Below are 26,914 nucleotides of genomic sequence, written 5' to 3'. Positions count from 1 at the left end.
ATCACGCATAATACAAAATGATAATTAGCGTCGTTATGCGAAATGAATTGTGATCGCGTTGAACAAATTCTGCTGAAAAAAACACTCCCAGGATGCCGTGCGGCTGATGGGATGTGTAAATAACACTTTCATATTGTCTATGGGGAGGTGGCGGTATTGACTACTGAGTTATTTTCTTATTTTCTCAACCAACCGGCTGAATATTTTACGCACGGCACACACTGGCGCACTCACCCAATGTACGTGGCTACAGCGCCCCCACCTGGTGCCGAGAGAGATCACAACCAGATGACGATTCAGTCCAATAAGTGAGCCTTCCTTGATGTTTCGAGAGGCCGCATGGCTCAGGGGTCAGAGCGCTGACCCCGCTGAGCAGACACCGCGAGGATCCTGGTTTGCAAGCCGAGCTTCAGCCGCCTGTGGCTGTTTTATGGTCTCAGCGCCGTCACCGATAAATTATACAGAGCCCCACAGACTCACACAGAGAGCCATAGATTCAGACAGAGACCTATAACCTCATACAGAGACCTGTAGACCCACACAGAGAGCCACAGACTCACACCGACAGCCATAGACTCACACAAAGTTATATACTCACACATAGAGTCAAAGACTCACACGAAGATATAGAATCACACAGAGAGCCATATACTCACACAGATAGCCATATATTCACATAGAGAGCCATAGACTCACACAGAGAGCCATGGCCTCACACGGAGAGCCATAAACTCGCACAGAGAGCCATAGACTCACACAGAGAGCCATAGGCTCACGCAGAGACCGAAAGCCTCACACAAAGAGCCATAGACTCACACAGAGAACCATAGACTCACACAGAGAACCATCGACTCACGCAGAGACCCACAGACTCCCACAGAGTTCCATAGACTTACACAGAGACCTATAGACTCAGACAGAGAACCATATACTCACATAGAGCTATAGACCCACAACGAGAGCCATAGCCTCACACAAAGTTATATAATCACACATATGGCCATAGACTCATACAGAGCCATAGACTCACACAAAGAGCTATAGACTCACACAGAGAGCCATAGACTCGCACAGAGACCCACAGATTCCCACAGAGATCCATAGACTTACACAGGGACCTATATACTCACACAGAGACCTATAGACTTACACAGAGAGCCATATACTCACACAGGGAGCCATAAACTTACAGACCTATAGACTTACACAGAGAGCCATAGACTCACACAGAGCCAAATAATCACACGTAGACCTATAGACACACAGAGAGCCATATACTCACACAGAGCCATAGACCAGACATGGGCAAAGTACGGCCCCTGGGCCGTATGCGGCCCGTTGGACTTTCTAATCCGGCCCGCCGAACTTGTCCAAATATTAATATTATTAAATAAAATTTTACCTTTCTCCTGTAATGCCCCCATTTCCCCATTAGATGGCGCACTTTGACCGGGAGTGGCCCGGCTCCTCTGTCAAATTTTAGAACCCATTGTGGCCGCGAGTCAAAAAATTTGCCAACCCCTGGCCATAGACTCACACAGAGCCATAGACTCACACAGATGGCCATAGACTCACATAGAGAGCCATAGACTCACACAAAGAGCCATAGACACACACAGAGAGCCATAGACTCACACAAAGTTATTTAGTCACACAGAGCCATATACTCACACAGAGCCATAGACTTGCACAGAGCCATAAACTCACACAGATGGCCATAGACTCATACAGAAAGCCATAGACTCACACAGAGAACCATAGACTCACACAGAGAGCCATAGACTCACACAGAGAGCCATATACTCACACAGAGATCGATACTCACTCAGAGACTATTAGACTCACACAGAGATCTATAGACTCAGACAGAGAGCAATAGACAGAGTTACAGACTCGCACAAAGCCATAGACACACACAGAGACCGATTGGGGCAATGGTTACTAGATTTTTGATCCAGATGTCACCAGTTCGATTTGATTTCCCGGAGCGGCAGTTGAAGCAGCAGAGCAAATCCCCAGCTGCCACTGTATGGGTTCTCCAGTCGTGTGTGGTGGGGTTAAATGTGGGTATTCCCGACACTTCCAACTTGTCTGGCAATCGTGGAAATGTGGGCAAAAATACCACTCGAGCTCCTTCGAGAAGAGACCCCTTCCGCCAGCAGGGCTTCGAGCGAGCAGTTGCAGTGCTACGCCTGTGCCTCGCACTCACCTTGCATATAGGATTTACCCCAGCGGTGCATTCGTCACTGACGTTCCCCTGGAACCGGTTCTACAATCTGTGACCTGTTGAGCGGTCACTGTTGAACAATTCCTACCATGAGTTGCTGCACCGCCGCCTTTCAGCCCTCGGTGAGTGGCCACCAGGGCCCCTTGGCCTATCTGGTGAGTGGACCCGTGGGCCCCGCGGCCTCTCCGCTGAGTGGACCTTTGGGCCCCGTGGCCTCTCCAGTGCCAGGGGAATGAATCACACAGCGGGACTGCTAAAGTAAGAAACACGTTTAATGGAGACGTCCGTACATCAATCTCTGTGACGGCCGCATGAACACAGTGGGAGTGACGCGGTGACTGACCATTACAGTGAATGCCGTGCGTGTCAAGGCAGGCACAAAGACAAAGGTCCCCCGTGTAGCCCACACAGACTGTTGAGGCAGGATCTTTAAGCGAGTGCCTACGAAGGCCGTCACGGCGCGGCACCTACGAGGAAATGTTGTGGGTGGAACCGCGCCCAGCCTGACCACCATTGTCTCCCCTGTACTGAGGTTTACAAACCCCAGCAGGTACTCATTTAAGGCTGAGTCGACCCAGGGGAGGCTCAGGACCGGTTCGGATATTCGTCACTGATGTTGACCGTGAGTGGTAATCGAACTTGGGTGGACGGGTTCGTAGCGCAGTGCGTTAACCGATGCACGACTACTCCCCACACACACATGTATATACACAAAGACACACACAGAGAGACACAGCGAGAACAGCACAGTAGAATATTTGTACGTTTTACAAAAAGCACTTCATGTTTTTTTTGTTTGGTTTTTGAAAGTTTTTTGTTATGAGGTAAAAAAAAACCTTAATTTGAATTCATCGTCACATGGAACAACATTGGTAGATTGAAAAGTCTTGTGGTTCAACACAGGCATGGCTGTGAATGGTTATTAACAGACAGGGTCCTTGCCTACAAACATCTGGCAGTTCACCAGCACTGGTTCAAACAACCCTGAATGTGCTGATGAGACACGCAGTGTTCAAACCTGTCTGAACGTTATTTCGTACTGAATCAATGCTACTGAAATGATCGACTCCCGGAAGGCAGCGTGGCTGATGGGATTTGTAAAAACTACTTTTAATGTTTATGTGGAGGGAAAGATATGTTAAGGAGGCAAATTTTCTACTGAGCTATTGGGTTACTTATATTCCCCACAACATCTGAAAAATCAGATAAGTATCCCACTAGCCAGACACTAGCCCTGGTCACACTAGCCAGCCAGACAATAGCCAGCCAGACACTAGCCAGCCAGACACTAGCCAGCCAGACACTCACCCTAAGCCCGATGTCTAACCCGATCTACACAAGCGATCTCCTAAACGTACCCCCCACCCCCGCCCCATGGGGAGTTCAGAGTTCACAGGATGGACTCCGAGTCGGTGTCTTCTGACGAGTCGATTACCACGACGACGGCATCATCGCCATCATCACCGTTCATGTCGATGACGACGCACGCGTCCGCTCGCTCGCCACCTCTCGTCGTCCGTTCCTCGCACTCGTCCGCAGCCTCCCCCCCTCCTCTGCCTCCCCCCGCTACCCCAGCTGCCCCCGCTGCCCGTGAGATGCCGGCGGTGCTGGTGCTGTGAGTCCCCATGCCGCAGCGCGACCTCCAGTACTCGCGGCGCAGCGTGGCCGCGCGGCATGAGCGTGACCGGGGATCGCGGGGGCTCGCCGGCAGCCACGTCCCAGTGCACACACCACCACCGCTGTCACCGTCGCCGCTGCCACCGTCGCCGCCGCTACGGCGGCCATGACGGGGATAGGTGGCCGCTCGGCGGGGCAGTTTGACCCCCGGGGTCACCGCGCCATTGCGCTGCATCGCGACGTGGGGCAGCCTCATGCTCTTCAACTCCACGATCCTCTGTCCCTGCGGAGTTGTCATAATGATTGTATAGCGATATAGAAAGAGAGAGAGATATATATGCAAAGTGTATGAGACTACACGTGCTGGTCCGATGTGTCCGACGGGACGGGTTCACCGATCACGTCTCTCCCACGCCTTGCGAGTAGCGACCTTACCTTTGCTTTATTATAATAATATAATAATGATATTCTTTGGGTCTTTCGGTAAAGTCACGTAGATAGGTTCAAAGAAAATAACAAAAAACTATGACGTTTCGATCACAACACAAACGCTCGTCATCAGGAAGAGGGAGTTAGCTTCTAAAGGTAAACTGTTTATAAAGGTTTGAAATGGGCATAACCCAAATGTCAGCAGCCAATGTTAATGTAAGTGGTGGGCAGCGACCGCGATGGTGGTGGGTTTTCCCACCAATCAAAGGGTTGCCCAGTAAAAATTAGCATGATAATGTAAGATCATTGAGCAGCCTCCACGGCGGGCGCCCTGAGGTGGCTATGTTAAAGTGAGAGATTAGCATGTTAATGGAACATCGGAAAGCAAAAACCTCGAGCTCGGTGAGAGAGGTGGCTGTGTTAGGGTGAGAAATTTTACCTGTTAATGTAAAATCTATCTACGTGACTTTACCGGAAAACCCTAAGAATATGAATTCCTGGAGTCACGAAAGCTTTAAGTCAAGATTTAACCGCCTCTATGGGGAGGGTTTCCACACAACTATTAGATATTTCAACAAACTTCGAGACAAGAAGGCTCATCGGGATCAAGTCGCTCACATTCCTGAAGAGATGCCGCGACACTAAGGTAATACCGATCGCCTTTACATTGACATCTGCTGCTGTCACTTCTCACAATACTAAACAGATCTTGTTCAGGGCCGGCTTAGCCCTGATCTCAGAGAGAATAAGATTGCTCCGATTTGAACTAGATAATTTAGACAAGACTCTCCTGAAATCACAATTAACATTGACAGAAAAAATGTCTACATCTGATTGGGAACATGTAGATAACATGACAGCCTCTTCAGTCAGCTAAATGCAAAGATAACCTGATTCCCAAGAAGCCAGATCCACACGTTAAAAAGTTTGACGTTGACAAGTTTGTTATCAATCAGAGTAACAGTCTAATTTCTGACAGCCTAAAATCGGTTATAGCTAAAGGGTTGAATTTCGCAGTCACCCCTAAACACATCCCAGTTGATAATATCATTGCCCAGGTTGATGTAGCCCTTAAGGGTTTAGGACACATTACTGCAGACGTGGCAAGAACTGAAATCGCTGCAATCCTCAAAAACACTAAGGCACCTACAGTGAGGGAAAAAAGTATTTGATCCCCTGCTGATTTTGTACGTTTGCCCACTGACAAAGAAATGATCAGTCTATAATTTTAATGGTAGGTTTATTTGAACAGTGAGAGACAGAATAACAAAAAAATGCAGAAAAACGCATGTCAAAAATGTTATAAATTGATTTGCATTTTAATTAGGGAAATAAGTATTTGACCCCTCAGCAAAACATGACTTAGTACTTGGTGGCAAAACCCTTGTTGGCAATCACAGAGGTCAGACGTTTCTTGTAGTTGGCCACCAGGTTTGCACACCTCAGGAGGGATTTTGTCCCACTCCTCTTTGCAGATCTTCTCCAAGTCATTAAGGTTTCGAGGCTGACGTTTGGCAACTCGAACCTTCAGCTCCCTCCACATTTTCTATGGGATTAAGGTCTGGAGACTGGCTAGACCACTCCAGGACCTTAATGTGCTTCTTCTTGAGCCACTCCTTTGTTGCCTTGGCCGTGTGTTTTGGATCATTGTCATGCTGGAATACCCATCCACGACCCATTTTCAATGCCCTGGCTGAGGGAAGGAGGTTCTCACCCAAGATTTAACGGTACATGGCCCCGTCCATCGTCCCTTTGATGTGGTGAAGTTATCCTGTCGCCTTAGCAGAAAAAAAACCCCAAAGCATATGTTTCCACCTCCATGTTTGACGGTGGGGATGGTGTTCTTGGGGTCATAGGCAGCATTCCTCCTCCTCCAAACACGGCGAGTTGAGTTGATGCCAAAGAGCTCCATTTTGGTCTCATCTGACCACAACACTTTCACCCAGTTGTCCTCTGAATCATTCAGATGTTCATTGGCAAACTTCAGACGGGCATGTATATGTGCTTTAAATTTCGATTTAAAGCTTTCGTGACTGCTGGGATTCATCTTCTTGGTTCTTTTAGTAAAGTCACGTAAAATGGAAATAAAATAATAAAAATAAAACGTAATAAAATTAAATTATCACGACGTTTCGGCCACAATACAAGTAGCCTTCTTCAGGTGAAGAAACAGATCTGTCCAGAAGACAGCGCTTGAGTGAACACTGCCGAGCATGGACCGCGTCTTTTAAGCTGTGTGGGCGGAGTTAACATATGCATTAGCATGTTACCCAGCCCCACCTCCGGAGCAGAGGAAGGGGGCGGCTGGGCACACAGAAAAATACCAAAGCAGAGCAGCTAAGGTGCGATGCTCTGTCATGTGTTGCATTATAACTATGCTATAAACTGGACTACTATACAATACAATATTATACCTTCCATTCTAAACTACATGGTATAATATCATATCCATAGACAAATTCCACCTTTGAATTATCCAATGCGTTACTTTACACTACTGTATACTTTAGACTATAAAATATTAGACTTGTAACATTACACTCTGTCTTATTCTATTAACCCAACTATATACCACACTGCTGTATATTACTATGCAATTACGATACTATATATTGCCTTATGAATTATGTTAAACATTACAATGTTATACTATTTATTATTATACCACATGCTATAAACCATACCATTACCCGTGGTGTGAGAGGTATTAAGGGGCAGTGCCAGCGAATGGACTGCGGTCTGAACGTCACCGTAAAATACAATCAATTAAGAACTGAAATGGTTTATAACATCTTTCCAATGGTTACTAAGCCAGAATCCATCTTCTCGGTTGAAATTGTCTCTGTGATTGTATATGTGGATGGCCTCATGAACGATTCTCTCATGGTAGTTGGATGGCTTGCAGAGAACCTCCGTCTTGGAGAAGTCTATGTCATGTGAGCCCACTGATTTATAACAGTGATCTGCCACGGCTGAGGAGTTCGTCCTACCATGTTTCAAGTCTGCTTCATTTTCACGGATGCGGTCCGAGATATGTCGTTTGGTTTCTCCAATGTAGCTGTTACCACAGAGGCAACTTAGTTTGTAAACGCCCGGGTACTGTAATGTCGGGAACCACATCTTTTACAGACGGAACCAGATCACGGATTTTATGTACTGTGTTGAATCGGACCTGGATTTTTTGTTTATTCAGGATTTTGGAGATCTTTTTTGTGACCCCCACAATGTAGGGTAAGGTGATGGTTTTGAATGGCTCCTCAAGGGGATCCTTCTTCATGACTGGAGTGATGGTTTTGCGGATTGTGAAGTCGGAGTAACCATTAGCTTTGAGATCTTGGTGTACGTGCTTGAGTTCACTGGCAATGTGTTCCTGGTCGGAAATGCATTGGGCTCTATGGTATAGAATCTTGATGAGGGAGTTCTTCTGGGATGGATGGTGGTGGGAATCCGGTTTTAAGTAAGCATCTGTATGGGTAGCTTTCCTGTAGACAGAGTGGCTCATTGAACCATCAGGTCTCCTTTTAATTAAGACATCCAAAAAGGGTAACTTGCCATCTTTTTCGACCTCCATGGTAAATTTGATGGCTGGGTGTATGGAATTTATGTGGTCGAGGAATTGGTCTAGAGCATGCCGGTCATGTGGCCAGATGACAAAAGTGTCATCCACGTACCTCTTCCATAAGGTTAGGCGTAGAGTGGCAGTCTGGATGGCATCAGTTTCAAATTTTTCCATGAACACGTTGGCTACAACCGGAGATAGGGGGGAGCCCATTGGGGTGCCCTCAGTCTGTTTGTAGAAAGTTCCATTCCAGGTGAAGTATGTGTTGGTTAAGCAATGTCTCACCAGGGGGGGTACATCAGTATGCAGTCCTTGATGAACGAAGTCTTCAATGATTGCGATGGTGTCAGGTACCGAAACTTTAGTGAATAAGCAAACCACATCAAAACAGACAAGCAGGTCGTCTGGGGACAGGGAAATACCCTTGATTGTCGATACCAGGTGAGTAGAGTTTAGTACCGCAGAGGTGGTTTTTCCAGTGAGACGATGGGACGAAGGGAGACGATGGGACGAAGGGGTGTATCTTCTTTATGTATCTTTGGAAGGCCATATAATCTTGGTGGTCTGGCCGCAGAAGGTTTCAACGAGAACTGTTTGGTTTGATCAATTAATGCTGTTGAATCAGAAATGGTTTTCTTTGGTTCTATTCGGTAAAGTCACGTAGGTAAAAAATAAAACAACAAAAATCACGACGTTTTGGCCACAACACAAGCGGCCTTCATCAGGTGAAGGGACCAGGCTGTCTCGAGGGCAGCGCTGGAGTGAAACACAGCCACGCTCAGACCGCGACCTTTAAGCTGTGTGCGAGGAAACAGGGTGCCTTGACAAAGGAATTAGCATAAAAATTAGCATTTGATTGGCCGACTTAGCATGATGAACGGTGTAGAGGTGGTGTACATGTGGGTGAACATGCCGGTTGGCACGGGGGGGAGGGGAAGTTTACCTATAGATGGTGTGAAAAGGGAATTTTTAAGAGCTGCGAAAGTTTGGGGTACCACTACTTGAAAAATATACTGTACCATTGAAAATTAGTTTAATGTTTGGTTCGATACCAAGGTTCTTTGCAAACCCACGGGTTTTTATCAGAGATTTGTTCACGAGGCAATTCAGATCTACAAACACAAACACAATTTCAACCGAGAAGATGGTTTCAAATTAAGCAACCATTGGAAAGATGTTCTAAATCGAACCAAACATTAAACTAATATTCAATGGTACAGTATATTTTTCAAGTAGTGGTAGCCAAACTTTTGCAGCTTTTAAAAATTCCCTTTTCACACCATCAATAGGTAAACTCCCCCTCCCCCCCGCGCTAACCGGAATGTTCACCCGCATGTACACCACCTCTACACCGTTCATCATGCTAAGTCGGCCAATCAAATGCTAATTTTTATGCTAATTCCTTTGTCAAGGCACCCTGTTTCCTCACACACAGCTTAAAGGTCGCGGTCTGAGCGTGGCTGTGTTTCACTCCAGCGCTGTCCTCGAGACAGCCTGGTCCCTTCACCTGATGAAGGCCGCTTGTGTTGTGGCCAAAACGTCGTGATTTTTGTTGTTTTATTTTTTACCTATGTGACTTTACCGAATAAAACCAAAGAGTATGGATCCTTGCAGTCACGAAAGCTTTAAATCTAGAAAAGAAATGATTTTGTTGGTTTTAGTAACCAGGCTGTTGGTGGGGTCTCTTCTTATTTTTGTATAGCTGCCATCGTTGAGTAGTTCCTGAATTTTGTTGTTATATTCTATTTTGTCCATGATTACAGTGGCATTGCCCTTGTCGGCTGAGAGGACGACAATGTCATCTCTCTTTTTTAATTGAGATAATACAAAGCGCTCATCTTTGCTGATGTTGCTAGGTGGCATCTTAGCGTTTTTGAGGGTTGCAGCAATTTCAGATCTTGCTACGTCTGCAGCGATGTGACCCAGGCCCTTGAGAGCAACGTCGACATGGGCAATGATATCATTAACCGGTATGTGTCTCGGTGTGACTGCAAAGTTTAGCCCTTTAGCTAAAACGGCTTTCAGATCATCAGAAATAAAACTGCGATTAATTACGACTTTGTTAACGTCTAGCTTTTCGGTGTGTGGGTCCGATTTCTTGTTGGAAAGGCAGTTGAATTTGGAAATCAAATTGTTCTTACATTTGGTCGACATAGTGGCAGCTGAAGAGGCAGTCATATTGTCTACATGTTCCCAATCCGATGTAGACATTGATGGCCTCATGAATGAATCTCTCATGGTAGCCAGATGGCTTGCAGAGAACCTCCGTCTTTGAGAATTTTCTTCTCCAAGACGGAGGTTCTCTGCAAGCCATTCGGCTACCATGAGAGATTCGTTCATAAGGCCATTCACATATACAAACACAGAGACAATTTCAACCGAGAAGATGGATTCTGGCTTAGTAACCATTGGAAAGATGTTATAAACCATTTCGGTTCTTAATTGATTGTATTTTACGGTGACCTTCAGACTGCAGTCCATTCGCTGGCACTGCCCCTTAATACCTCTCACACCACGGGTAATGGTATGGTTTATAGCATGTGGTATAATAATAAATAGTATAACATGGTAATGTTTAACATAATTCATAAGGTAATATATAGTATCGTAATTGCATAGTAATGTACAGCAGTGTGGTATATAGTTGGGTTCATAGAATAAGACACAGTGTAATGTTACAAGTCTAATATTTTATAGTTTAAAGTATAGGGTAGTGTAAAGTAACACATTGTATAATTCAAAGGTGGAATTTGTCTATGGATATGATATTATACCATGTAGTTTAGATTGGAAGGTATAATATTGTATTGTATAGTAGTCCAGTTTATAGCATAGTTATAATGCAACACAGGACAGAGCAGCGCACCTTAGCTGCTCTGCTTTGGTATTTTTCTGTGTGCCCAGCCACCACCCTCCTCTGCTCCGGAGGTGGGGCTGGGTGACATGCTAATTCATATGTTAATTCCGCCCACACAGCTTGAAAGACGTGGTCCATGCTCGGCAGTGTTCACTCAGGTGCTGTCTTCTGGACAGACCTGTTTCTTCACCTGAAGAAGGCTACTTGTGTTGTGGCCGAAACGTCGTGAGAATTTCATTTTAGTATGTTTATTATTATTTTATTTCCATTCTACGTGCCTTTACCGAAAGAACCAAGAAGATATATGTGCTTTCTTGAGCAGGGGGACCTTGCGGGCGCTGCAGGATTTCAGTCCTTCACGGCGAAGTGTGTTACCAATGTTTTTCTTGGTGACTATGGTCCCAGAGAGATCATTGACAAGATCCTCCCGTGTAGTTCTGGGATGATTCCTCATCGTTCTCATGATCATTGCAACTCCACGAGGTGAGATCTTGCATGGAGCCCCAGGCCGAGGGAGATTGACAGTTCTTTTGTGTTTCTTCCATTTGCGAATAATCGCACCAACTGTTGTCACCTTCTCACCAAGCTACTTGGCAATGGTCTTGTAGCCCATTTCAGCCTTGTGTAGGTCTACACTCTTGTCCCTGACATCCTTGGAGAGCTCTTTGGTCTTGGCCATGGTGGAGAGTTTGGAATCTGATTGATTGCTTCTGTGGACAGGCGTCATTTATACAGGTAACGAGCTGAGATTAGGAGCACACTCTTAAAGGGAGTGCTCCTAATCTCAGCTCGTTACCTGTATAAAAGACACCTGGGAGCCAGAAATCTTTCTGATTGAGAGGGGGTCAAATACTTATTTCCCTCATTAAAATGCAAATCAATTTATAACATTTTTGACATGCATTTTTCTGGATTTTTTGTTGTTATTCTGTCTCTCACTGTTCAAATAAACCTACCATTAAAATTATAGACTGATCATTTCTTTGTCAGTGGGCAAACGTACAAAATCAGCAGGGAATCAATTACTTGTTTCCCTCACTGTAGTAGCAACATCAGTAAGGGTGAGCGCTTTGTGCTTTCTCAATTAAAAAAGAGATATAACATAGTCATCCTCTCAGCCGACAAGGGCAATGCCACAGTCATCATGGACAAAAACACATACAATAATAAAATTCAGGACCTACTTAATGATAGGAGCTATACAAAAATTTAAAGAGATCCCACCAACAATCTCATTACGAAAACCAACAAGATCACCAATTTGACATCTTTAATCGAACCAACCAAGCTGTTTTCCTTAAAACCCTCTACTGCTAGACCACCCAGATTGTATGGCTTATCAGAAATCCATAAAGAGGGTACACCCCTTCGTCCTATCGTCTCCACCATTGACTCACCCACCTACAAACTGGCCCGATTCCTGTCTGAGACCTTACAACCATTTACTGGTAAGACTACCTCAGCTGTACTCAACTCAGCTCACTTGGTATCATTAATTAAGGACATCTCACTAGATTTGCTCGTTAGTTTCGACGTAGTCTCTATGTTTACCAAAGTTCCTGTGCCTGACACCATTGCAATCATTCAAGGTTTGGTCCAACAAGGACTGAATGCTTATGTACCGGCCATAGTGAAAAACTGCCTCACCAATACTTACTTCACCTGGAATGGAACATTCTACAAGCAAGTTGAAGGTACCCCAAAGGGTTCTCCCTTATCTCCAGTTGTAGCCAATGTTTTCATGGAAAATTTTGAGACAGATGCTATCCAGGCATCCACTCTATGTCTATCCTTCTGGAAGAGGTACGTAGATGACACGCTCATCATCTGGCCACATTGCCGACCAGCTCTGATCCAATTCCTCAACCACATCAACTCCATACACCCAGCCATCAAATTCACCATAGAGGTGAAAAAGGATGGCAAGCTACCATTCTTGGATGTTTTAATCGAAAGGAGACCAGATGGCTCAATGGGACACTGTCTACAGGAAAGCCACCCATACGGATGCATATCTAAACCTGACTCCCACCACCATCCTTCCCAGAAGACTTCCCTCACCATAGAGCTCGATGTATTTCCGACCATCATCATCTAGCCAGTGAACTGGAAGACGTACACCAAGCTCTCAAGATGAATGGATATTGAGACTACCCAATCTGTAAACCTATCACCCCAACCGTTGGGAAAGAACCATCTGAGGATCCAATCAAAACCATCATCGTACCATACATAGCAGGGGTCACTAAAAATATTTCCAAAATCATGAGCAAACACAAGATCCAGGTTCGATTTAACATAGTACATAAAATCGTGATCTGATCCCATCTGTGAAGGATGTGATCCCTGACATACAATACTCCGGCATCTACAAATGAAGCTGTGTCTGTGCCAATAGTTTCATTGGGGAAACTAAGCGACATGTCTCGGACCGTGTTTGTGAATATAAGTCAGAACTGAAACACGGTAGGACCAATACCTTGGCCGTGGCTGATCATTGTTTTAATGCAGTGGGCTCACACGAAATTGATTTCTCTAAGACGAAGGTACTTTGCAAACCCACTGGCTATTAACAAAGATTAGTTCATGAAGCCATCCGTATATATAGACACAGGCACAATTTCAATTGAGAAGATGGGTATAAACTGAGAAATCATTGGAAGGTTGTGATATTTCCATCCTACCACCTTCTGCTCTTAGTTGTTATTTTTGGCTCTCTGATTTTACATTAACAGGTAAAATTTCTCACCCTAACACAGCCACCTCGCTCACCGAGCTCGAGGTTTTTGCTTTGCGATCTGCCATTAACACGCTAATCTCTCACATTAACATAGCCACCTCAGGGTGCCCGCCGTGGAGCCCGCTCAACGATCTTACATTGTCATGCTCATTTTTACTGGGCAGCCCTTTGATTGGTGGGGAAACCCACCACCATCGCGGTCGCTGCCCCCACTTACATTAACATTGGCTGCTGACATTTGGGCTACACCCATTTCAAACCTTTATAAACATTTTACCTTTAGAAGCTAACCCCCTCTTCCTGATCACGAAGGCTTGTGTTGCGATCGAAACGTCGTAGTTTTTTTGTTATTTTTTGTTATTTTCTTTGAACCTATCTATGTAACTTTACCAAAAGACCCAAAGAATATGCATTCCTGCAGTCACGAAAGCTTTAAGTCAAGATATAATGATAATTAAGTCATTATCGATTTTGAATGTAAAAAGTCAATGACTTTCTGCTCGAATTACCATTGAGGCATTGGTGCTCATCTCTTGTTTGAAGCCATGCAGAACCAGTGGTGGGAATTCCATATTCCTCTGGCGGGGGTAAGGGGGGTGGTGCAATTCTCTCCATAGCACATCCACTGTTGACTTCCCCACAGTGGTGCAAATTTTACGGACTCCCGAGGGAGGGATGATGATGAGCTGAATCAACCCCACTTCCCCAAACCAGTGATCTTAACTCACGACCTTATGATCGCTGTGAGCCGCTCGCTCCACTGCTGGGCACCCCAACCGTCACGGTCATGAGAGATGGCAATGGCTTTGGGGGGGAGGGCTTCATCCAGCAGTAGATAGACCACGGCTGATGATGATGCTGATGGGCTCACCCCGTCCAGCTGTTGGAACTCCTTGCGGCAGATGTGAGATATGATCCCGGCTCCCAGAGAGTCACCCAGAACATTCACCATAGTCCGGAAACGGTCCCTGCAGCCAGAGACAAAAACCCCCATGTACAGACACATGCACGGACACAAGGTTAGGTGGGTACGCTGAGAGATGGACAGAGTGCAGGTTAGATGGACAGACAGATGGAAACACAGATGACAAGCGCGTGTCTCTGTATCTCTCCGCTAGTCTATGTGTGTGCTTGTCTCTGTGTGGTAGGCGTGTGTGGTTATTGTCGTCTGCCAGTCATGTCGGTCAACCCATGACACCTGGGTCTGTTCCATGGCCTCTTTTCAACTAGTAGCCTTCCACACTTCACTGGCCTTGAAGTGCACCTAGCCTGGCACAAGCGCCGCAGTGATGTCACCACCTAATGGCGGCCATTGGTATCGTCGAGCGCCCGGGCGTGACAACAGCCGCATGACCCCCCCGGCACTTGCCCCGACAGACCGGGTGGGCTACAAGGGGGAGCTTTGCCTTGCGTGCGTGTGTACCCACAGCGCCCAGTCGACGGCGACGATGAGGGAGATGTCCTCGCTGGGCAGCCCCACGGACGTGAGCACGATGGCCATCGTGACGAGGCCCGACTGTGGAATCCCGGCGGCGCCGATGCTGGCTGCCGTAGCCGTGATGCTGACGAGTCCCGAGGAGATGCACGCAGAGGCACGGAACATTATGTAGAGACTCTCATGGTCACACACACGCACGGCTACTGTTTTTTTTCGCTTGCTCATCCAGGTAGCGTGAACAAAGATTCAACTCTTCACAGGAGGGTCCTGCCAAGTTTTTGTGATAGGGGGTGATGAGTGCCGCTGCTGCGTGATAGTAATTGAGTAATTTTCAAATTTGGACCGTGACGCTGGCACACTATGGCCTCCTCTTGCGAATGGCATCACGACATCCTTAACGTTCTGCCGCGAGCTAATCAGATGGTGCGTCGTAGTATTTTTTTTTATAAATAGAGCAGCACCACCACATTCTTAATCAGGGCAGCCACCACATTCGAACCGCGAACCTATGCAACAAGTGGCAAGCGCCACTCTGCCCTGGGTCATGGCATCCCCGGCCCAGGTTGCGGGGTTTGGCAGGGAGGAGGATGAGGAGGCCGAGGAGGATGAGGATGAGGAGGCACCTGATGGTGATGAGTTGGCCCAGGTCCAGGTCGTAGCCGTTGACCTGGGCGATGAAGATGGCCGCCACGGCCTCGTACAGTGCAGTGCCGTCCATGTTGATGGTGGCCCCCACCGGCAGCACGAAGCGCGCGATGCGACGGTCGATGTGATTGTTCTCCAGCAGGCAGCGGAACGTGATGGGCAGCGTCGCCGAGCTACCTCACAACAACAGCGACAACGACAACAACAACGGTCATACGACGGAGACAACGACGTTGGGCTCGTGTGGCGGCCCCGTCGGGCTGGCCATCCGGCTATTGGCATTGGCGGCGAGGCCGGCGGGCACCTGGAGGAGGTGGCGAGCGCAATGAGCAGGGCCTGCAGCATGCCGCGCATGAAGGCCACGGGGTTGCGGCGAGTGACGGCGCAGTAGATGCAGGGCAGCACGATGAGGCCATGCAGCACCAGCCCCGCCACCACCGTGGCCGAGTAGAGGCCCAGGCGCCGGCCCAGCTGGGATGGGTCGTCCATCTCCAGGACTTTGGCGGCCACCAGGAACACGATGCCCAGCGGGAAGTACCTGGGGGGACACGGGCGGACGGGAGGTCGGAGAGGTTGTGGTGGTGCAGGGAGGGGGAGTGGGTTGATTGTGGTGGTGCTCTTGGTAAAGGAATAGTGTCATTGGTAGTATTGGGAGTGCATGGGTGTCATCGGTGGTACTGGTGGTGTTGGTAGTGTGCCGGTGGTGAGACCCACCACACAGTGACGGATACAATGCGCAGCACAGCCTCATTGAGACACTGGCAGAACGTGACGAGCGGCAAGCCGTTGTGTCCCATCTTGCCGAGCATCACCCCTAGAGCACACGCCGCGAGCGCCAGCACACAGCCACATCACCCGCATTGCCCAGCCAACTGGAAACGGCAGACCAACATTGGCTCAACGTTGCTCTGCCGGTTCCAACTACACGCCACCCTTGGCCCAACGTTGTGCGTTGGCAAGGGCGATTCAACCTCCCCACAACCAGAACGTGAACTCGCGTCGTTCCGATTGCGTTTCTGCTCAAACGCATTACTCCCCAATGCTGTGCCTGCCTCAGCCCGCTTCAGCTTTCCAGGAGCATTGTTATCGATAAAGAACACGAATCCGTGGATAATTCACCACCTTCACACATCTATCCCTCCACATTAAGTATTTTCTTTACACATCCCATCGACCAAACAGCATTCTGGGAGTGCATGTTATTAGCAGCATTGGTTCAACTCTTGACGGCAGAGTGGGGCTTGCTTGCACCATCGCTGGTGAACTGCACAGACGGTTACAGGTCAGACAGGACATGGCTCCTAGTTCCACGCAAAGCCATTGTAACACGAGATAGCACTGTCTTTACCAGGTAACACCGTCACGAGATAACACTGTCTTTTACCAGGTAACACCGTCACGAGATAACACTGTCTTTTACCAGGTAACACCATCACGAGGTAACACTGTCTTTTACCAGGTAACACCGTCAGGAGATAACACTGTCTTTTACCAGGTAACACCGTCAGGAGATAACACTGTCTTTTACCAGGTAACACCGTCACGAGATAACACTGTCTTTTACCAGGTAACACCGTCAGGAGATAACACTGTATTTTACCAGGTAACACCGTCACGAGATAACACTGTCTTTTACCAGGTAACACCATCACGAGATAACACTGTCTTTTACCAGGTAACACCGTCACGAGATAACACTGTCTTTCACCAGGTAACACCGTCACGAGATAACACTGTCTTTTACCAGGTAACACCGTCACGAGGTAACAGTCTTTTACCAGGTAACACCATCACGAGATAACACTGTCTTTTACCAGGTAACACCGTCACGAGATAACACTGTCTTTTACCAGGTAACACCGTCACGAGATAACACTGTCTTTTACCAGGTAACACCGTCACGAGATAACACTGTCTTTTACCAGGTAACACCGTCAGGAGATAACACTGTCTTTTACCAGGTAACACCATCACGAGGTAACACTGTCTTTTACCAGGTAACACCATCACGAAGTAACACTGTCTTTTACCAGGTAACACCATCACGAGGTAACACTGTCTTTTACCAGGTAACACCATCACGAGATAACACTGTCTTTTACCAGGTAACACCGTCAGGAGATAACACTGTCTTTTACCAGGTAACACTGTCACAAGATAACACTGTCTTTTACCAGGTAACACCGTCACGAGATAACACTGTCTTTTACCAGGTAACACCGTCACGAGATAACACTGTCTTTTACCAGGTAACACCATCACGAGATAACACTGTCTTTTACCAGGTAACACCGTCACGAGATAACACTGTCATTTACCAGGTAACACCATCACGAGATAACACTGTCTTTTACCAGGTAACACCGTCAGGAGATAACACTGTCTTTTACCAGGTAACACCGTCAGGAGATAACACTGTCTTTTACCAGGTAACACCGTCACGAGATAACACTGTCTTTTACCAGGTAACACAGTCACGAGATAACACTGTCTTTTACCAGGTAACACCGTCACGAGATAACACTGTCTTTCACCAGGTAACACCGTCACGAGATAACACTGTCTTTTACCAGGTAACACAGTCACGAGATAACACTGTCTTTTACCAGGTAACACCATCACGAGATAACACTGTCTTTCACCAGGTAACACCGTCACGAGATAACACTGTCTTTTACCAGGTAACACCATCACGAGATAACACTGTCTTTTACCAGGTAACACCATCACGAGATAACACTGTCTTTTACCAGGTAACACCATCACGAGATAACACTGTCTTTTACCAGGTAACACCATCACGAGATAACACTGTCTTTTACCAGGTAACACCATCACGAGGTAACACTGTCTTTTACCAGGTAACACCATCACGAGATAACACTGTCTTTTACCAGGTAACACCATCACGAGATAACACTGTCTTTCACCAGGTAACACCGTCACGAGATAACACTGTCTTTTACCAGGTAACACCATCACGAGATAGCACTGTCTTTTACCAGGTAACACCATCACGAGGTAACACTGTCTTTTACCAGGTAACACCGTCACGAGATAACACTGTCTTTTACCAGGTAACACCATCACGAGATAACACTGTCTTTTACCAGGTAACACCGTCACGAGATAACACTGTCTTTTACCAGGTAACACCATCACGAGATAACACTGTCTTTTACCAGGTAACACCATCACGAGATAACACTGTCTTTCACCAGGTAACACCGTCAGGAGATAACACTGTCTTTTACCAGGTAACACCATCACGAGATAACACTGTCTTTTACCAGGTAACACCATCACGAGATAACACTGTCTTTTACCAGGTAACACAGTCACGAGATAACACTGTCTTTTACCAGGTAACACCATCACGAGATAACACTGTCTTTTACCAGGTAACACCGTCACGAGATAACACCTTCACGAGGTAACACCGTCACGAGGTAACACCGTCACGAGGTAACACGAGGTAACACCGTCACGAGGTAACACCGTCACGAGGTTACACCGTCACGAGGTTACACCGTCACGAGGTAACACGAGGTAACACCGTCACGAGGTAACACCGTCACGAGGTAACACGAGGTAACACCGTCACGAGGTTACACCGTCACGAGGTTACACCGTCACGAGGTAACACGAGGTAACACCGTCACGAGGTAACACCGTCACGAGGTAACACCGTCACGAGGTTACACCGTCACGAGGTTACACCGTCACGAGGTAACACGAGGTAACACCGTCACGAGGTTACACCGTCACGAGGTAACACCGTCACGAGGTTACACCGTCACGAGGTTACACCGTCACGAGGTAACACGAGGTAACACCGTCACGAGGTAACACGAGGTAACACCGTCACGAGGTTACACGAGGTAACACCGTCACGAGGTAACACCGTCACGAGGTAACACGAGGTAACACCGTCACGAGGTAACACGAGGTAACACCGTCACGAGGTTACACCGTCACGAGGTTACACGAGGTAACACCGTCACGAGGTTACACCGTCACGGTGGTTCCATTGTCTACGTCGGAATGGAAGCCGCTGGCGGTCGCACCCATGGTAGCTGAAAAGATGACGATTCCCAAGACGTTCATTCCCCCGCTGGTGCCCGGGACGCTCCGGTAAGACACGCGGGGCGGCAGCGTAACCATCTCCACCAGCACCCTTTCCGTGGCAACGCCGCCACCACGACCGCTACCGCCGTCGTCACCATCCCCGTCACCATCGTCGTCATCATCCGCCACGACGTGAAACACGAAGTGCGGTCGGCCTTCAATCGTCGTCTCCACCTCATCGCCCGCTCTGGATGAAGAGTAAAGAGAACCAATGGCTTCGAGTGGCTGGAGTGTGTTATTGCTATTATAATTATTCCTCTACGATGCTTGATTAACGACAAAAGTCTCAACTCCTTTTCAGGAGGGTCCTTCCAAGCGTGGCAATGGGGCAATGCTCTTTACGTCTCTCATCCCAATCGAGGAACTTCTCCGCGTTGGGAAGTTTGGTCAACGGCGGTAACGTTGTGTGGCTTTGTTTTTTTAGCTGTGGGAGGCAACCAGAGAACTACACACAGGCACACAAAGATAAAGATCCCCCGTATTGCCTTCAACAGACTCTGAGGGCAAGTGCTGTGTGCGAGCACCTATGAAAGCCGAAACGGCACATGAGGGGGTGGGTGGCCAGCACCACAACCGGCCGCCTTTGTCTCCATAGTGGAGATGTTTACACTGCACCAGCTACTCATTTGAGAATGCGTCGACCTAGGGGAGAACCACGCTCACACAGTTGAATTTACTCACCCGTGTCTGGCCGGGTGCTGCTGCTGGCTATCCTTTCGCTGCTGCTGGTGTTGCTGGTGCTGTGAGGGGGCTGGTCGCTTGGTTGGAGGCCATTTGCTACGACCACCACCTCTACCAGCACCTCCACCACTAGTGATGTTGGGAGGCAGGGTGGTGCCTGTTGACGTGACGGGTGACACGAGGTGCGGAGTCTCGTTTCGCGGCTTCACCACGGAAACCATGTTGGTGCGGTACTGAGAAAACAAATAATCGTCGCCCTCATCATCGTCATCGGCCGTGGTCTATCCACTGCTGGATGAAGGCTTTCCAAAGCCGCCACCACACGGGCTGATTTCGTGGCTCCATCTCCGTGGAGAGATCTGTGTGCAGAGATCTGTGTGGGTCTCACCTGCTGGAACGTTGCCTCCACGAGGTTGGCCGGAAACATGTTTCTGCAACGAGAGTGCGGTGACATCGGAAAGGTCGCTCAACAGCAGCAACAGCACCAACAACGCCAACAAGTGAACCGGCGGTCATAATGTCAGAGTACAATGTCTCGGCGGAACAAGTGTAGAGCGTGGAGGGTCGGTGTGTCGTGGCCGTCACAGGCCCCGTGGCCACCGTATGAGGTCGAGCAGGGCGTCCGCCGAGCTTGGCAGGCTGCGGCCTCCTTGGTCGCGGCCGTCGCGCTGCGCCGCGCTGCCCGGGTGCACGGCGCACGCCAGCACGATGCCGATGAGCACGGCGAGCAGCGTGGTGCTCAGGTAGTAGGAGACCGTCACCAGGCCCAGGCGGGCGCACGTCTTGCTGTCCAGGGCGGCCAGGCCAGAGATGAGGCTGCAGGCACAGCACGGTTTTAAATGACAGAGTTTCGTTTTAACGTAAAAACAAAACATCAAACGGAGAGTTGGCGACAGCAGCGCAGGGGTCTGTGGACCGAGTGGGGTGGGGCGGACGACGCGTGCTCTCTCTGCTCTGTCCCGTGAGTCGTATTCAGGTGTACCACCTGGCATCATGCCATTTGCGATCGTCATAGAACTCCGCCACCTGCATCTCCGCGTAGATTTACACTGCACTTAATCCCACGGCTCAGGGACTATGGGTCAAAGGGCTCTTGTTCCGAGCCCCGAGTGGGAGGGAGGAGACCCGGGGACGTCGCGAATTCCAGGCCAAGGCAACGCGGCCGCAGCGTGATGCACTAACCGCTTTGGTGCGCCTCTCCGCCCTGTCAGAGGGCCGTCGCCTGAAACGGTTTTGCCAAGTTCAGAGTCGAAGAGTTAAAGTGAGTTCCTGCTCTACTGAGCAACATCGAGGCATTGGTGCTCATCTTCTGTTTAAGGCCCTGAGCCAATGGTGGAACTTCCACGTTCCTATGACGGGGGCGAGTATATCCATAGGACAGCCACTTGATCTTCGCCAAAAAATGGCACTCATTGTATCAACTCCGGGGGGAGGGGTGATGGTAAGAGTCAACCCTTCCCAGGATATGAACTCGCTAACCACTGCACCACCGCTCATCACAACACGCATACACACAGGTGTCCCGTACCTGGATGTGACGAGGGGTAGGATGAGCATCTTGAGCATGCGCATGAGCAGCTCACCTGGGAAAGCCAGATACTGGATCTCCTGCAGGGCAGACGACCAGGCGCTTTACAGAGCACAGCACACCAGAGACTGACCATCGGGCCAAACGAATCCAAATGTTAACACGGAGGAGCCTTGCGCAGCTGATATGATTTGTAATTAATATTTGGGTGAAGCCATTTAATGCCCAAACGTGTGTCGTAGGCCTTCCATCACACGACACAGCCGAACGCATGTTCACTTGTCACGTGGTGTACAAGCAGTTAATGCACTGATTGTTGTTGTAGCTCAGATCAGCGCCGATGAGTTGGAGAACAAATCCCAGGGCCTACATTGAGCAGCGATTTGATTCACGACGTTTGGCTTGAAACTGCGTCAGGTGTCTTCAAGACAAGGTCCAGGAAGTCAAAATAAATTTGGGGTCAAATATTCTGACTTCCTCGACGTTGTGTTGACGATTCTTGGCGTGACTGGCTTACAAGGCCAAGGCACGTGTGTCTCATCTGCAGACACCTGTACACGACGTGAACACACCTATCACACGCCTCACACACACCTCTTATTGTTAATTTTAGTTTAATGTCGCGTCGTCGTTGATGCAGTTCGAATCTCATAGTCGCTGACGAACCACAGACACGCGGGAAGGCAGCCAGGCTGTGAGTCGGCACTAACAACTGCCCAGGTTCTGCCGTCCCCGATAAATTGAGACGTTTTCAGACAATGAGTGTTTATACATTTGGGTGTAAACTGGAGCACCTGTAGAAACCCCGTGCGTGCGAGCGGGCAACATTATTGACAGGTGTCACACACACACACACCTCTTGACAGGTATCACACAGCTGATGACAGGTGTCACACACCTCTTGCCAGGTATCACACACACCTGATGACAAGTATCACACACACACACCTCTTGCCAGGTATCACACACACACACACACACCTTTTGACAGGTATCACACACACACCTGATGACAGGTGTCACACACACACATACCTGATGACAGGTATCACACACACATACCTGATGACAGGTGTCACACACACCTGATGACAGGTGTAACACACACACACACCTGATGACAGGTGTCACACACACCTGATGACAGGTGTAACACACACACACCTGATGACAGGTGTCACACACACACATACCTGATGACAGGTGTCACACACACACCTGATGACAGGTGTCACACACACACACCTGATGACAGGTGTCACACACACACACACACACACCTGATGACAGGTGTCACACACACCTGATGACAGGTGTCACACACACACACACCTCTTGACAGGTATCACACACACACCTGATGACAGGTGTCACACACACACATACCTGATGACAGGTATCACACACACATACCTGATGACAGGTGTCACACACACCTGATGACAGGTGTCACACACACACACACCTCTATACAGGTATCACACACCCCTGTCGACAGGTGTCACACACACACCTCTTGACAGGTGTCACACACACCTGTTGACAGGTGTCACACACACACCTGTTGACAGGTGTCACACACACACACCTCTTGACAGGTGTCACACACACACCTCTTGACAGGTATCACACACACATACCTGATGACAGGTGTCACACACACACACACACCTCTACACAGGTATCACACACACCTGATGACAGGTGTCACACACACACCTGATGACACGTGTCACACACACACCTGATGACAGGTGTCAAACACACACACCTCTTGACAGGTCTCACACACACACCTCTTGGCAGGTGTCACACACACACCTGTTGACAGGTGTCACACACACATACCTGATGACAGGTATCACACACACACACACCTCTTGACAGGTGTCACACACACCTGTTGACAGGTGTCACACACACACCTGTTGACAGGTGTCACACACACACACACCTCTTGACAGGTGTCACACACACACCTCTTGACAGGTATCACACACACATACCTGATGACAGGTGTCACACACACACCTCTTGACAGGTGTCACACACACACCTCTTGACAGGTATCACACACACATACCTGATGACAGGTGTCACACACACACCTCTTGACAGGTGTCACACACACACCTGTTGACAGGTGTCACACACACATACCTGATGACAGGTATCACACACACATACCTGATGACAGGTGTCACACACACACACCTCTTGACAGGTGTCACACACACACCTCTTGACAGGTGTCACACACATACCTGATGACAGGTGTCACACACACACACACACACCTGATGACAGGTATCACACACACACACCTGATAACAGGTGTCACACACACACCTCTTGACAGGTATCACACACACATACCTGATGACAGGTGTCACACACACACCTGATGACAGGTGTCACACACACACACCTCTACACAGGTATCACACACACCTGATGACAGGTGTCACACACACACACACCTGATGACAGGTATCACACACACACACACACACCTGATGACAGGTGTCACACACGCACCTCTACACAGGTATCACACACACCTGATGACAGGTGTCACACACACACACACACCTGATGACAGGTGTCACACACACACACACACACCTGATGACAGGTGTCACACACACACACACACCTGATGACAGGTGTCACACACACACCTCTTGACAAGTGTCACACACACCTGATGACAGGTGTCACACACACACACACCTCTTGACAGGTGTCACACACACACCTGATGACAGGTGTCACACACACACACCTCTTGACAGGTATCACACACACACATACCTGATGACAGGTGTCACACACACACACACACCTGATGACAGGTGTCACACACACATCTGATGACAGGTGTCACACACACACCTCTACACAGGTATCACACACATAGACACACCTGTCGACAGGTGTCACACACACACACCTGATGACAGGTGTCACACACACCTCTACACAGGTATCACACACACCTGATGACAGGTGTCACACACACACACACCTGATGACAGGTATCACACACACACACACCTGATGACAGGTGTCACACACGCACCTCTACACAGGTATCACACACACCTGATGACAGGTGTCACATACACCTCTACACAGGTATCACACACATAGACACACCTGTCGACAGGTGTCACACACACACACCTGATGACAGGTGTCACACACACCTCTACACAAGTATCACACACATAGACACACCTGTCGACAGGTGTCACACGCAGACTCACACTGTTCTTTGCCTCACGGCAGGTGTTTGCCTCACGGCAGGTGTGTGTGTGTATACACAGGAATTTCCTGTTCGGAGGTTGAATTTGGTCACGTGACCAGGAAGTTAAGTTTCCCTCTCAGCCACGCGGCAGGGTGTCAGCTATTACACAGAGTATAATATGGAGGCACAAATAACGTCTCCGTGAAGACAGGTGTATCTGTTCATTGTGGGACTTCAAGAAGCATTGTCTGTAAGTTCGTTTACGTTCTTATAATACTGGGAATGCTATTATAATGTTATAATCACCGTTATAATGCTGTTAAATTGTTATGATAAATATGAAGCCTAGTTAACAACGAAGCCTGCCACTTCCCTTATTGTGAATGTTACTTGTAATTGAATAAGCCGAGTCAGACTCGTACCCATGTAACCTTATTGCAATCTTGAGAGCAAGGATGACTACATATCTCATCCACAGTTCAGTGTTATGTGTAGTGCTGTACATTTAGGCTGCAGCATGGTGATCACACAATGTGCCCTTAACACAGTAGCTTATTCTCTTGTATAGCTATTCAGTACTAATGTAGGTGCCTGGTCCATCCAGTATCTATTTTTGGGTTTCATGTTATCTAAGACAATGTTATGATGCTGTAGTGTTCATTCATTGTATTTGTATTTCCAAGTATTAACAGATGCTGCATTTGTGCTGTTTCTCCATCAGTTTTACCTCGTTTAATGCATTAATTACGTTTGGAGCCGGATGTTCACCCTGGCTCTGAAGGCTTATTGAATGTGAGGTTATTTACTCAGTGGTGCAACGCAGCGCACAGCGAGGCCGAGACACACACCGACACGCGGACGCGTGGCACGCGTGCTGGAAGCTCGTCACCTGCTGGGAGAGCTGCTTGGCTCGCAGCAGGAAGCCCAGGAGGCAGCCCACGATCACCGACATGACGGAGAGGATGAGCAGCAGGTTCTGCAGCACGGACGCCTTGACGCGGAGCCACGCTGTGCTGCTCGTCGCTGCGCACACCATCCTGCTGTGCCTGCCGGTGTGTGGTGGTGATACGGCTGACCTGGTGGTGAGTGGTGTATGTGAGAGTGGTGGTGATACTGCCCGAGCTGGTGGTGAGTGGTGGTGATACTGATGGTCCTACGGGTTAGTGGTGTATGTGAGAGTGGTGGTGATACTGCCCGAGCTGGTGGTGAATGGTGGTGATACTGATGGTCCTACGGGTTAGTGGTGTATGTGAGAGTGGTGGTGATACTGCCCGAGCTGGTTGTGAGTGGTGGTGATACTGATGGTCCTACGTGTTAGTAGCGGTGATACTGATGGTCCTACGGGTTAGTGGTGTATGTGAGAGTGGTGGTGATACTGCCCGAGCTGGTGGTGAGTGGTGGTGATACTGATGGTCCTACGGGTTAGTGGTGTATGTGAGAGTGGTGGTGATACTGCCCGAGCTGGTGGTGAGTGGTGGTGATACTGATGGTCCTACGGGTTAGTGGTGTATGTGAGAGTGGTGGTGATACTGCCCGAGCTGGTGGTGAGTGGTGGTGATACTGATGGTCCTACGGGTTAGTGGTGTATGTGAGAGTGGTGGTGATACTGCCCGAGCTGGTGGTGAATGGTGGTGATACTGATGGTCCTACGGGTTAGTGGTGTATGTGAGAGTGGTGGTGATACTGATGGTCCTACGGGTTAGTGGTGTATGTGAGAGTGGTGGTGATACTGCCCGAGCTGGTGGTGATACTGATGGTCCTACCGGTTAGTGGTGGTGATGCTGTTGGGGCTGGTGGCGGCGGTGAGTTGTCGTG

General features: G+C 48.5%; 1 protein-coding gene across 1 annotated transcript; it reads right to left on the bottom strand.

The window, feature by feature from the left end:
- Positions 1-2,481: 2,481 nt before the first annotated feature.
- On the bottom strand, positions 2,482-26,135 carry LOC116941356 (excitatory amino acid transporter 5-like). Its single transcript, XM_032952801.2, has 12 exons — positions 25,989-26,135; positions 21,850-21,929; positions 20,922-21,137; positions 20,710-20,752; positions 20,322-20,554; positions 19,580-19,827; positions 16,227-16,326; positions 15,817-16,050; positions 15,491-15,685; positions 14,857-14,991; positions 14,301-14,397; positions 2,482-4,127 (listed from the first exon to the last, which is right to left on the bottom strand). Exons 1-12 carry the CDS (start codon positions 26,133-26,135, stop codon positions 3,618-3,620), a joined length of 2,238 nt encoding a protein of 745 aa, XP_032808692.1. The 3' UTR covers positions 2,482-3,617.
- Positions 26,136-26,914: the final 779 nt, after the last annotated feature.

This window comes from Petromyzon marinus, chromosome 1 (genome assembly GCF_048934315.1).
Source record: "Petromyzon marinus isolate PM22_M1 ecotype Great Lakes invasive population chromosome 1, UKy_Petmar_22M1.pri1.0, whole genome shotgun sequence".
NCBI classification, from domain to species: domain Eukaryota; kingdom Metazoa; phylum Chordata; class Hyperoartia; order Petromyzontiformes; family Petromyzontidae; genus Petromyzon; species Petromyzon marinus.
The sequence above is the reverse complement of the archived record's forward strand: the minus strand, read 5'-3'. Positions and strand labels throughout refer to the sequence as shown.

Excerpts from the sequence above, each read along its gene's own strand:
- LOC116941356 (XM_032952801.2), bottom strand. The coding sequence starts at position 26,135 with ATGGTGTGCGCAGCGACGAGCAGCACAGCGTGGCTCCGCGTCAAGGCG. Across the intron at positions 20,555-20,709 it reads TGGAGGCAACGTTCCAGCAG|TACCGCACCAACATGGTTTC; the intron begins GTGAGACCCACA and ends TTGTTTTCTCAG. Across the intron at positions 14,992-15,490 it reads GGCCAACTCATCACCATCAG|CATCACGGCTACGGCAGCCA; the intron begins GTGCCTCCTCAT and ends GGGACTCGTCAG.